The following is a 13,921-nucleotide window of genomic DNA, read 5'->3' on the forward strand; positions in this document are numbered from 1 at the left end:
TTGAAATATTACAGAAACCTTAACTTCACTTTCTGTTGCATTTTTAAAGAGAGGAGGTGTGTATGTTATGTTCCAAACAAAAAGGGTAAAACCTCAATGTACTTGCCATTCAGAGTGGAGAAAAGCATATAGAAGTTGATGTACCTAGGGTATAATCTGTTTCCAACAGCAGCTACGGTGATGCTTTTAAAACATAAGTCAAATAAAGTTACTTCCCTGCTCTAATCTCTTCCAGGGTTTCCCTACCTCACTTAGAGTAAAAATCTTATAATGGTCAGTCTAGCTGTCAAACCCCCAACATTGCATCCTGCCCAATCCCACTCTGCTGTTACTAACATAAATTCTACTCCTGTCCTCATTCATTCTGTTTTAGCCATGCTGGCCTTCTTGCTCTTTCTTGAGCACAGCAAGCATACCTCAGGGCCTTGGCACAGGCCTTTTTCTCTGTATGAAAAACTCTTTTCTCAGATATCCGTGTACTTCAGTCTACATATCCTTCAATTGTTTACTCAAATGTCACCTTGAATATGTCTGCTCTAACCACCATACTTAAAAAAGCAAATTCCATAGCTTCTCTGGTATTCTCAGTCCTCCACCCCTGCTCCCCCCCCTTTTTTTTTTTACATATTACTTACTACTTTTTGTCATAGTGTATACCTTATTATATCTGCTGTTTACTTCCCTTCCCTGCTAGACCGTAAGCTCCCTGAAGGAAGAGATCTTTGTTTTGTTTACCTGTATATATGCCTCATATGCAGAAAATTGTCTGGAACGTGGTAAGGGCTCAATAGATATATGCTGAATGAATAACTCTCCTTTTTAGTTATGCAAGCCTAAAGAAGTAAACCGAGGCAAGCTCAAAATTGTCAAAAAGATGAGTTTATTCAGGAATAACAGACGTACTGCGATTTAGGATATGCAAACTATAGCAAACTATCATGAGTCCCTTGAGGGTTTGGGGTGGGCTGTTATCTATGGGCAGGAAATGTAAAAAGGGGATAGTTCAATTAGAGACTGTTAAAATAAAAAAAACAAATGGGACCAGGTTTGAAAATTCCTCAAGCAGACGAAACCAGTGCAGTCATACAAACAAAGCTCAAGTCAGTTTATTTTGTGAGACCAGCCCGACCCTGACCATTCCTTGTTCACGCCTCTGGAAACCATAAGTACAACTTCCCAAGGTTGATACGAGGCAACTCTTGATCAACTACCTATCACTTAAGAAAATTTCAGTGTTACCACTTTTTTTGTAAATCAGTCATTTATGGGAAATCAGTCTGTCTTTAAATTGTATTTTTCTGACAGCACATGTGTGAGATTTTTTTGTTTTATATCCTTCTCTTTCATTTTAGATAGAAATTCCTTTAGATATATATATATATATATATATATATATATATATATATATACATACACACACATGTATGTTAAACACTGAGTACATAATTAAAGGAATATCATTGAGGGGCACCTAGGTGGCTCAGTTGGATTAGCATCCGACTCTTGATTGCAGCTCGGGTCAAGATCTCATGGTTTATGGGTTCAAGCCCCTCATCAGGCTCTGCGCTGACAGCATGGAGCCTGCTTGGGATTCTCTGTCTCCTTCTCTCTCTGCTCCTCCCCCTCTCACCCACTGTCTCTCTCTCTCTCTCTCAAATTAAATAAGCTTCAAAATGGAATGTCATTGACTTTAAATAAGTTTAAATAAATTTAAAGTCAAATGACAAAAGATAGAAATTTATGAAATAATATATCAAAGCTTTGGAAGAAATGTTTCAAGACAATTTTAAGAAGAGATGCAGATAATAAAAATGATGAATAATTCTTTCATAAAGTCTCCTGAGTTATAACCAACTCTGTACCTTTGTGGTACGAAGTAAGGCCACTTGAAATGGTGCTGTCCTCCATTCTGCCATGTGAATAACCATTTCTCTCCCCATTACCGCCTGTGCCTTTATCATTTTTTTCTCCATCATTTGCCTGTCAAATATGCCAATTACATGCAAAGGTATTCACTGACTTTGAGTCGCCAGAGCTGTGAATGCAACTGAAAGGAGAATAGATATTTGGAGGAGAAAGAGAAGACATGTGAGGAAAAAATAATTTAGATGGCATTTATACTGCAGTAGAATAAATTGGTTTCTCTATACATTTAGTCAAGGTAACCCTTTTTCTCTCTCATAATTCTTTCCCCTTCTCTAAGGTACAGCTATGAATCCTTTATCCTCTGGAATTTCTTTTTCAATAAAAATTAGTCAAATTAAAACCTTTTCTCATTTGTTACTGCTTATGTTATACACTTTGCAGTCAGCAATTTAGGAAGTAGTGTTGCCTAGCAGTTGATATCACACACAATTGATTGCCTTGATATGTCTCTGCAGTGTATATACTGTTGTTTGAGTTGGTTGTTTTCTTGGTTGCCTATCCCCACCTTTAAAAACAGATGAAATACCCCTTGTGGTCAGGGACTGCAAGGGCTAGACACACAGAGTTCCTCAATAGTTACTTGACTTATTATTCCCAACAGGTGTCTCTACCAGCTATGAATTATTTGATGTTTTATAAAGCTTGTGCTTCTGTTTATAGGTATCATACAGACTTTTTGAAGACATGGGCCTCTTTGAAGCTTTCAAAATTCCAGTTAGGGAATTTATGAATTATTTTCATGCTTTGGAGATCGGATACAGGGAAATTCCTTGTAAGTATAAGTTATTTGTGAAATAACACTTTAAAATCTGTCAAATTTGCTGTGGGTAGTGGGATATTGAATGGTTAGCAGCTAGCAGAGAATTCCTCATGGTAAACACAGTGTGTGGCGACATGCTATAGTGACTAGGAGAGAATAGCCTGTTTCAGAATCCCAGCCCCTACATTTATCAGCTGTGGAAGACCATGGGTCTTACTTAACCTCTGCATGCCTCATTTCTCAATCTGTAAAATGGGGATCATAATATCTGCTTTGTAGGATTGTTATGAGGGTAAAATGAGGTAATAATTCTAAAGGAGTTATAATAGTGCCTTCACCTAGTAAGACAATTAAGTGTGTGCCCCACAAATAATTAAATGTTAAATTTATTGCTCGTTTTATTACGTACTCCTTTTATTGGGTGAGTTCAACTTTTGTTCTGGCATCTGCAGAGTTAAAACGTTAACTCTTGATATTCTTGAATATAACAAAAACCTGCCTGGGTGTTGAGGGACAGGTGGGTGATGGTATAATTAATAAAATACACAAGAGGCACTCCTAAGTGGTTGCAAAGAAATTATCAGAAGCCTTTAAAATTAGATAAATGTGAAGACCAAAGGAAGATTTTGTGAACCAAGTGTTCATGTTTGTGAACTTTAAATATTATGAGTATAGTTTGTGATTTATAATAATGCAAAATAGAACAGAGGGAAGATGTTAAGTTTCCAATATGGAGCATTGCAGGTTTCATCTGAACATCATCCTAAATGCTACAAAATATATGGAATGGAAGAAAATGTCCAAAAACCCAGTCATAGAAATTGTGAAAATGTGCAGAAATCACGTGGTACTTTTAGAAAATAAATGGCATACAACAAGAGAAATAGACATCATATATTGGTTGAGGCATGTCTTAGAAACGTGTTGTTCAAATCATGTTCTAAGTTTTAAGTTTTAAGTTTTAAATTTTCTTTTATACACCTTAGACTTTAGAATCCCATGTCTTTTTCTAGTTGCAAAGAGCTGAAGTTAAATAAAAATTCCATGCAGACAAATAAAGTACAGGTATTTCCAGACATTAAACTAGTGATCCATTATTAACATATTGTTTTTCAAAATGCCATCTGATTGGAACAAAAATGCACATCTAATGGCATGTGATAGGAAAAGAGAATGAAGAATTGGATCCACAATGAGATTGTTGGAGAATATGGGACCCAAATGCAGGCAAAACAGGACAGTGGGTGTAGAGGAAAGAGGAACTTAAGAACACTGGTCCCCTTGGGAAGGTCTGGCCAATAGGGCCATGGAAATTGAGAGAGAAATATGAAAAAGGGGTAGTTGAAAGGATCTCGAGATAAGCCTTGCTTTCTTAATACCATTTTCCCAGGGCTCCCCTGGTTGGATGCCAGTGATTGACATAAGTGTTACTGATTTTTCAACAGCTAGTCACCAGACTAAATTTACAAATTGCTGTATTTCCAAATATATTTTAGTAACATAATCAGTGATAGCCAAGTCCATGGAGTACAAATTGATATAATAACTACTAACGTTGCTCTGGGCAGTGTGTCATTAAATCATAGGGAAAGTTGACTACTATTTAAGTGTATAAAGAAGTTTCCAGAGTCTAAATTTTATTATTCATGCTTATAGTTTTTTATTTTACAAGTGAATGGATTTTTTCCCTGAAAGAGTGGTTCTTCATTCCGTGTGAAAAGAATTTGTTTATTATAAACCTGCCTATTCTATTAGGAGTCCCAGACACTTTCCATAAAGGGAATTCACTGATATCTTCTCACAGGAAAGTTTTAGCTTGATTGGTGATCACTTTTCAATAGTAATTCTTTGCATGTGGTTGTGTTGTAAATTTCAACTCATATAGATATTTATTAAAAGCTTTGTTTACCATTAATTATAATTATGTTACATAAAAATTTGTTTTATGTGTTCTTAACTTTAATACATATTCCTGGAGAACTATGTTTTTAATAGCTCTATCTAAATAAACCCATACCTAAATGAAAAAGCTCAAGAGTAACTAAAATGGGTTAGATTAACTTTAATATGACAGTCACCTAAAATAATAGAAACTAAATTGTATTAGACTTCTAAGTACACCTTTAATAATTTTTAAAAGAAGCGGGAAAATGTGAAAGCATTTATTTATTGATTGATTGGTTGGTTGAGAGCATGAGAGGGGAGAGGAGCGGACAGAATCTCAAGCAGGCTCCCACACTGACGACAGAGAGCCCCACACAGGGCTTGATCCCCAATCCTCGGATCATGACCCTAAATCAAGAGTTGGACGCTCAACTGACTAAGCCACCCAGGTACCCAAAAATATTTTAAATTTGTACCCAGAACCCTTATTAAAATTTGAAGAATCTAGATTTAAAAATAGGGGCGACTGGTGGCTCAGTTGGTTAAGTATCCCGACTTCGGCTCAGGTCATGATCTCACAGTTTGTGGGTTCGAGCCCTGCGTCGGGCTCTCCATTGTCAGCGTGGAGCCTGCTTTGGATCCTCTGTCTCCCTCTCTCTCTGCCCCTCCCATGCTGGTCCCCCCCCCCCAGTTCTCTCTCTCTGTTTCTCTCTCTCTCTCTTACATACACACACACACTAAACTTTAAAAAAAAAATAAATAAAATAGACATGGGTAGCTAGGTAGATATGACAAGGTATAGATATACGCAACTCACTGACAGAAATATGATAACAAATATATACTTGCTCAGTAAAGATTTGGATAGATTAAGGTATAGTTTATATTCAATTGCACAGAGAGATAATGTTTAATATTGTTCACAGTCCTTTTCAATTGGGCATACTGGCAGGTAAAGAAGATAAATCATCAGGTGATATTCATTAGTAAATTCAAAGTTACTTTTGAGAGTGCTTTTTCTCTTTTCGGAGAATTTCATCTCTAAAATATATGTTACCTAACACCTCTCATTCTTGTTACTGAAGTTGGAGAAATGGGTACGATGTCTCAGAAATACCTGTGATCAGGTACTATTTAATGGCAGTAAGAGAATAATCTTGCTCGATCTGTGTTCAGTTCAGTTCAGCTGAGCTGTATGTCATGTGCCCACCAATTCTAAAGTAGATCCTGAGGTGATGCAGCATAAGCTGGAAAGGCAGAAATATTACAGTATGTGCTATATTCCAAAGGGGAAAATATTTACATTGTCACTTTTCTTCTTTTAACACTTTTCCATCGGCACATAGACAGAATTTTAAATTGAAAATCTATAGGTCTAAAAATGTATGAATTTTACGTGTAACTCCAACCCTCCACGCCAGTTTGCTTCAACTCTGTGCTTGAGGGATCAGGAGAAAGTTGAGAAAACAAGTGTCTGAAGACAGAAGAGGGAGATGGACAGGCTTTGGGTATGAGGTGGGGCCTATTATGTGTTAGTGTGTGTGCATGTGCGTTTATGTGTTGTCCGAGAGGCAGAGGGGCTTACCAGATGGGAGGGGGAACCACTGAGGGGGTTGGAGGTTTGTCCAAAATGCAGAGATGAAGGAAGAAGGATGACAGTAATGATAGCTCTGATACTGTTACTTATCCCTCTCAGTTGCCTACAAGAAGAGGAATATTTAAGCATGTTTGTGTGTCCTACAAAATCCCCTATGTGGACCTAGCTGGCTTATTTCCTGGGTGCCTTTGCTCCTGAGTTGGTCATCAGAAAGCTGATGGCGAGAACAGCAGCAATATTAGCACTTGACACAATACTTGCACATAATACGTGCTAAGTAAATGTTTATTTAATAAACATGTTATTGACTGCTTAGACGGCAGGTGATTTTCCATCCTGCATATATGACAGTGACAGTGTTATTCTTCTGGATCTACACATGCATAACTGGAGATACTTTTTTTTTAAGGAGTTAGGTTTGGTTAGCTATTGTTTTAAGTATTTCTGAACCTATATTCAAAAGCAAAGGGGGTATTTATTTCCATATACTGTCTTTACCTAATTTTTAAATCAAGATTATTCTAGCCTCATAAAATGAGTCGGGCAGCTTCCCTCTTTTTTTTTAATGTTTTATTTATTTTTGACAGAGAGAGAGAGAGAGACAGAGCATGAGCGGGGGAGGGTCAGAAAGAGAGGGAGACACAGAATCCGAAGCAGGCTCCAGGCTCTGAGCCATCAACACAGAGCCCGATGTGGGGCTCGAACTCACAGACTGCGAGATCATGACCTGAGCCGAAGTCGGACGCTCAACCGACTGAGCCACCCAGGCGCCCCGCTTCCCTCCTTTTTTTTTTTTTTTTTTATATATTTTCAGTACCAGATTATTTAGATAAGATTATTCATTGAAAATTCACAGAAGTTACCTGTGAAGCCTTCTGGCCCTGGGCCTTGGGGTGGGGAATAGGGCAGGAAGCAGTAACTCCACAGGTTTATCTGTACTTGATGTTGTCTGTCACCCCAAACAGACTCTGCCAACACCCTGATCCAGCCCCCATCCGCCCTTCATGATGCTGGGTGCATACACAGGTTTCTGTGACTTGGAAGAGGACTGGGAACTACTTGCAAACCGTCATTTTCCCAGCTTGCCACAAAGGGGGAGAAAAGAACTTAGAAGCTCTCTCCTGATATATCCCCTAACAGTGGCAGCCTGGGCAGTTTCTTCCTCTACCGGAACATCACTGCCTTCTCTGTCCCCCAAGGGTTTAGCATAGCTGTTATTTTTAGGTCTTCAGTGTTTAACAAATCCAGGATGGATTTTGGAAGAAAATTGGTGATCTGTACCATCTTGTTCCAACAGCAATAATTTATTTTATGTGAATTATATTTATATTAACTGCAAGCTTACTACGTGTCAGGAATTTAAAAATAGGTCTTCTGTAATTCTCACAATTGTACCATTGTGCTATAATAAGGCACCATTATTTAATATGTCTATACTTTTAAGATTAGGAAATGAGACTGAGAATTTTAACTCACTTAAGGTAACCCACGTAATACTATCAGAAAAGAGACAAAATCAGATCTCACCTAAATCCAGAAACGTTTAGTGTGATCAATTTTGTACATGGCACAGGTGTGGATGTAAAATATAATGGCCTTGGATGACTTGAGATAGTCCATATGCAGCGATACAGACTCCAGTTTCAATACAGTTGTTCTTTAGGGCACTAGATAATATCTGGCAATGGCAAAGGGCACAGGTTTTCCTCTTTTCCTCCTTTGGAGCCTGGGTTATCTGTTTCTCAAAGCTCTTCTGAACACGTCTTCTCAAGTCCTCACAAGACTGAATTGCTTATCTAGCTACATGTCCTCACATACAGACAAACTCTTAAGAGTCACCAGAAATGTAGGAGAATAGGCACTATCTCCACACATTCCCTCCGTGTGCCCACCAACACAGTGTCAGTTTTTTCTTTCTTCCCTGAACAGGGACCAGATGTTTCTCTCCAAGTCCCATTATTCTTATTTTTCTCTCTCTCTTTTCTCTTCACCTGTTGAGTATTATTCAGAGATATAATCTATATTGGAGGAGACTGTATGATCGTTGGCCTTTGGAAATAAAGTATGTAAAGTTAGTAGACTTAGGGTAAGGCATAGCACTCAATGAAATACTGTGAAGGGCCAGTAGACAAGAGAAAAACTTGGAAGAATTGCACCAGAAAAAGAAGGTGAGCCAAGAGCACACCGGGCCTTTTGTCACGGTTCAGTAGAAGCTGAGGTGCACACATAGAATAGACCCCCTTCCTGTGATAATGACATTGTTAACTAGAGGATGTGGTTTTCCCATAGATTTTGCTGTATGGTCAATGACTCAACTCCCTACATTAATGTACAAAGAGGCTTTTATTTTTCTCTGTAGGTATGTCCTAGAGCTGTACTCCCAAACTGAACATCATTGATTCTTGTTCTTGATTTTTGCTTTGTGGATTTAATCTACATATAAAAGATACATTAGTAACTTTTAACCAGTGTTTTAAGTTTGATACAAAAGAATAGTACTATGTTTTATTCACAGAATATATTTGCATGCTATTTATCAGAGATGAGATATTGGGTGATATAGGCCATTGATCTGACCTATTTGAAGTATGTCACAGGTCTTTCTTTTATTTTGGTCCTCTGCATAATCTTATAGGAGCATGGAAATACATATAAAGGTAAACATTACAGGGGTTTCACATAGTGAGTTTTCTTTACATGTTAGGTTTCTGGTAGACTCTGCACACAGATTTTTCCACTTCAGACATCTGCATGAATAATGAATGTTGTGTATGCTTTTTTTTTTTTTCTTGTCACTATGGATATTTTGGAGTAATGGAAGAGTAATCAAAGAGTATTTGTCCTTGAATGTTTGGCTGCTTTTTGCTGGGGTATTAAAATGTTAAGACTAAAATGTTTATCCAGTAGATGGCACTCTTAGTCCTTGGACCCCAAGTTCACAAATTAATGACTGTTCCCTTTGCATTGGTTAAAGATCATAACAGAATCCATGCCACTGACGTCTTACATGCTGTTTGGTATCTTACTACACAACCTATTCCAGGCCACTCAACTGTGATTAATGATCACGGATCAGCAAGTGATTCAGGTACGTGTTAAGTATATCGGTGCTTCTTTGTAACTGTGGGGGGAAAAGTATTTCTTTAAAAAAGGAAGTCAAGACAAATGGTATCACTTTAATACTTTTTAAAACTTTCTGTTACTTTCATTTTCTCTTCTCAGATTCTGACAGTGGGTTTACACATGGACATATGGGATATGTATTCTCAAAAATGTATAATGTGCCTGATGATAAATACGGATGTCTCTCTGGAAATATCCCTGCCTTAGAGTTAATGGCCCTGTATGTAGCTGCAGCCATGCATGATTATGATCACCCAGGAAGGACTAATGCTTTCCTGGTTGCAACTAGTGCTCCTCAGGTAAATCTTTCAATTTTGATTACAAGAGATAATTCAATTTAGAGATTTTTCCAAAGGAAATTTATTTTATAAATTTGACTTATAATAGGGACCAAATGAATATGAGCCAAGCTATATTTAGCCCTAGGAAAAAATTCTTACAGACCAAGCTAATTTTGAAAATATATCATGTTTGTTCCAAGATATTAATGGCAGGCATGCAACTTTATTACCCATGGGACTCCCTTCTCAGTTTTCTTAAGAAGAAAAGCTAGTTGAATTCATATTAATGAACCTTCTCAACAAAGAAAATCAAACCTATACTAAAGTCTCTTTTTTGGAAAGATTAGAGAACCCAGCCTTTCTTGGACTTTTAAGAATATGGGGCTTATTTTTATATAAATCCTATTCATTTGAGATATATTCATTATAACAACCATGATTCTTATGACATTTCTATTGATTAGGATTTAAACATCAACTTATTTCATTCATTTGAAGGAATTTTTTTTTATCTGAACATAGTATTCCAAAAACAATAACTTTAAAGGAGTTCATTTTCATATATATTTAAAGTTAAGTCAAAAATTAATCACTGAGTATCTCAGCATCTCCATTTATACAATTAAACTCAGTAAGTTTCTCCTTCATTTAATTAGCTGGATCCATGTTACTAAGTATTCTGAGATCCTGTTTTTCTTTCTAGAGGATCTAGAAGACAATCTGGTCTCATACATTTTTTGTTTTTTTCTTGTTTGACTTTTGTCCTTTACCCAACCCCTATCCATTTCCACCTGTCATATAGACTAGACTAGATTTTCCTCTAATCTATATGTTAAAAAAGTATCCTGATATTTTTTCCCTACTTATTTTAAACTTATTCCAGCATGTCCTTCTTACCCCAGAATTATTTTCCCTAAAGATGGGCAAATCATTTTGCCAGCACCATTTGTCATGCATATTTTCCTACACATGTATGCATTTTTACTTAGTTCAATGTAAATTTTCATGTGCTCAGGCTCTCCTTTTTATCCCTATGCCTTTTAACCCTATATTGTCATCTATCTGACACACTAACCTTCAAGCAGTTTTTAGGCAACTTCCTTCTCTTTTGCAATGTCCTTGAGCATTATTAGAGAATTCCAAGCAGATATTTATTATATACCTTCAATTACTACTTTAAGGATGATGTTTTCAATGGCTGCTTGTGAGGTGAGAATGTTTTAAATTATGAGCTTTTCAGGGATTCCATTCCTATGTATTAGTTATATGTGTTTAAGAAAAGGTAATTCTTACTCTAGATGCAGAAAGTAACTAAGTTACCTCCTAGGGATTTTAGTGTATTTGGATTGTTTTAAATAGTTAAATTCCTGTGCAAAGAAATCTGATAAAAGCTAACTCTAAGCCCCTCATTTGCAAGAGTTTAGAATAAAGTTCAAGGAAATGAACTTCGTCTTATAAAAAAGGAAATTTAACCAAGAAAAGTAACCATCAATCAATGTAATTACAGTATATAATTCTTAATAACCAACAGTCACAAGATTAAATTTCTGTGTTCTGTGAAAAAAGAGAATTCCGAAAGCTTTGCATACTCATGTATTATTATTTTTTTTTTTTTTTTAATTTAAAAGTTGAACTCTTTAGTCTCTTACTTATTTGCTTAGGCGGTGCTCTATAATGATCGTTCAGTTTTGGAGAACCATCATGCAGCTGCTGCATGGAATCTTTTCATGTCCCGGCCAGAGTACAACTTCTTAGTTAATCTTGACCATGTGGAATTTAAGCATTTTCGTTTCCTCGTCATTGAAGCAATTTTGGCCACTGACCTGAAGAAACACTTTGATTTCGTAGCCAAATTTAATGCCAAGGTAAGTAGATTTGTACTAGTCTTCATTTTATGACCATATTGAAAGATGTCATGGAATCAAAGTGTGGAACAAAATTCATTGCTTTCACCTTTTATATGTCAAATGTGAAAATAAAGTGCAATAAAATGATTAACCAGAAGCAGATATATAGACATTGGTCCCCATCTAGAAATCTGAGAAGTTGAGGTCCTGTTTATGTGTGTGTGTGTGTGTGTGTGTGTACACATACATACATTTTGTGCTTCAGAGAAATAAAACTCTCAGTGTCATTGGGTTTTTGTTTGATTTAATTTACTCTCACCTCTGTAGCATATTAACATAAATTATCTGACTGTAGAAAAGGTCAAAATCTCAAAACAAAATTTCATGCTTCAAAATATAACTTAAGAAAATTTCTTACCGTTTGTAGCTATATTTATTTACTGGTAATTGGTAATATATGCTGATTTTATTTATTTGTTTATTTAGAGAGCATGAGCAGGGGAGAGAGGCAAAGGGGGGAAATAAAGGCAATCTTAAGCAGCTCCATGCTCAACGTGGAGCCCAACACAGGGCTCAATCCCACAACCCTGGGATCATGACTTGAGCCAAAATCAAGAGTCAGATGCTCAACCGACTGAGCCACTTAGGCATCTCTTTTTATTTATTTATTTATCCACTTTAATTTACAGCCTCTTTACATATATATGCTAATTTTTTAAATTATTTTTTTAACGTTTATTTATTTTTTTTTTGAGACAGAGACAGAGAGAGAGCATGAATGGGGGAGGGTCACAGAGAGAGAGAGAGAGAGAGAGAGACACACACACAGAATCTGAAACAGGCTCCAGGCTCTGAGCGGTCAGCACAGAGCCCCACGCGGGGCTCGAACTCACAGACCGCAAGATCATGACCTGAGCCGAAGTCGGACGCTTAACCGACTAAGCCACCTAGACGCCCCTATGCTAATTTTAAGTAGCATTATTTTCACTTCAATAATTAATAATTATTTTGTCCATCATTTCTTATTTTAGTCTTCTGATAAGCTATTTTACTGTTATGCAAGCCAATAATGTTATTTTAAATAACTACGAAGTTCTTCATTTCTTGGTATTCTGATCTCTACATGTTAGGAAGATAATAAATATTGTTTATCTGTTCAACTTTTGCTTTCATTGAGGCAAAACACATTTTAACTTTGCCCCTCAAACAGGTTAATGATGATGTTGGAATAGATTGGACCAATGAAAATGATCGTCTACTGGTTTGTCAAATGTGTATAAAGTTGGCTGATATCAATGGGCCAGCTAAATGTAAAGAGCTCCATCTCCAGTGGACAGAGGGTATTGTCAACGAATTTTATGAACAGGTAACTAACTTAACTGTTTATCTTAATTCCTACTTAGGCTGCTCATAAATTCAGAAAAGCTTCCAAAAGCTGTAAAATGTGATCAGTCTCTTTCATATTCATACATCAGAAAATGCGCTGACTAAAAACTCTAAACATACACAATTTTCAAGGATTGTGGGAATGTGGGAGGGGAAGGAGAAGATACTGAGATAATGAAATGACTTAGCCATTAGGAACACCATTGACATATTGTTTTTTTTTATAAACTGATTATAAGGTAGTTTATATGGGCGAATGTATATCAGATTAAGTTCATTTACTTTTTAATGTTTATTTTGAGAGAGAAAGAGCAGGAGTTGGGGGCAGAGAGAGAGGGCGGGGAGAGGCAGAGAAAGAGAAGGAGAGAGAGAACCCCAAGCAGGCTCTGCGATGTCAGCACAGAGCCTGACACAGGGCTCGGTCTCATGAACCATGAGATTATGACCTGACTGGAATCAAGAGTCAGACACTTAACCAACTGAGCCACCCAGGCACTCCCAAGTTCATTTACTTTTAGTGGTCAATAACAGCAGCATACAAAAAAACTTTAAAAATAGGCATTTTATTTGACATGATAATGTGAAAATAAACACACTAACAAAAAACCTACCAAACACATAAACATGAGGTGATCTTCCCCATATTATCCTATGCTGATTTAATTATATCTGAAACTGTGTTTTGAGTACTGTGATTTACTCTCTTAAGAGGAATGTGGAGGCAGTAGATCATGGGTAAAGGACAGGGATCAGTGACATAAAAAGACATGAAAAAAGTGAAGATCATTACCACGGGAGAAAATGGAGGTGATGTAATAACTGTCTTCAGATACTTAAAAGGCTGACTTACAAATTTAGTGTTAAGTGATCATACATTGTGGAGATTAAAGAAGATAAATTATTGCTTAACACAGGACCTGATTTTTTTTTAATGTCTATTTATTTTTGAGAGAGACAGAGACAGAAATGCGCGTGGGTTAGGGGCAGAGAGAGAGGGAGACACAGAATCTGAAGCAGCCTCCAGGCTCTGCGCCGTCAGCACCAGAGCCTGACGTGGGGCTCAAACTCACGAGCCGTGAGATCATGACCTGACCAAAGTTGGACACTCAACCTACTG

General features: G+C 36.9%; 1 protein-coding gene across 3 annotated transcripts in view; it reads left to right on the forward strand.

Annotated features, from left to right (window-relative positions):
• The window catches only part of PDE3A (phosphodiesterase 3A), a 311,127-nt gene that overhangs the window by 278,424 nt on the left and 18,782 nt on the right, over positions 1–13,921 (forward strand). For all 3 annotated transcript variants that reach the window (XM_030321890.1, XM_030321891.1, XM_030321894.1), the window contains 5 exons: positions 2,587–2,698; positions 9,142–9,255; positions 9,390–9,589; positions 11,233–11,436; positions 12,629–12,784. In XM_030321890.1, the coding sequence (XP_030177750.1) occupies positions 2,587–2,698; positions 9,142–9,255; positions 9,390–9,589; positions 11,233–11,436; positions 12,629–12,784 (786 nt within the window). The remainder of the gene's footprint in view (positions 1–2,586; positions 2,699–9,141; positions 9,256–9,389; positions 9,590–11,232; positions 11,437–12,628; positions 12,785–13,921) is intronic.

This window comes from Lynx canadensis, chromosome B4, assembly GCF_007474595.2.
Source record: "Lynx canadensis isolate LIC74 chromosome B4, mLynCan4.pri.v2, whole genome shotgun sequence".
In the NCBI taxonomy this organism is placed as follows: Eukaryota; Metazoa; Chordata; class Mammalia; order Carnivora; family Felidae; genus Lynx; species Lynx canadensis.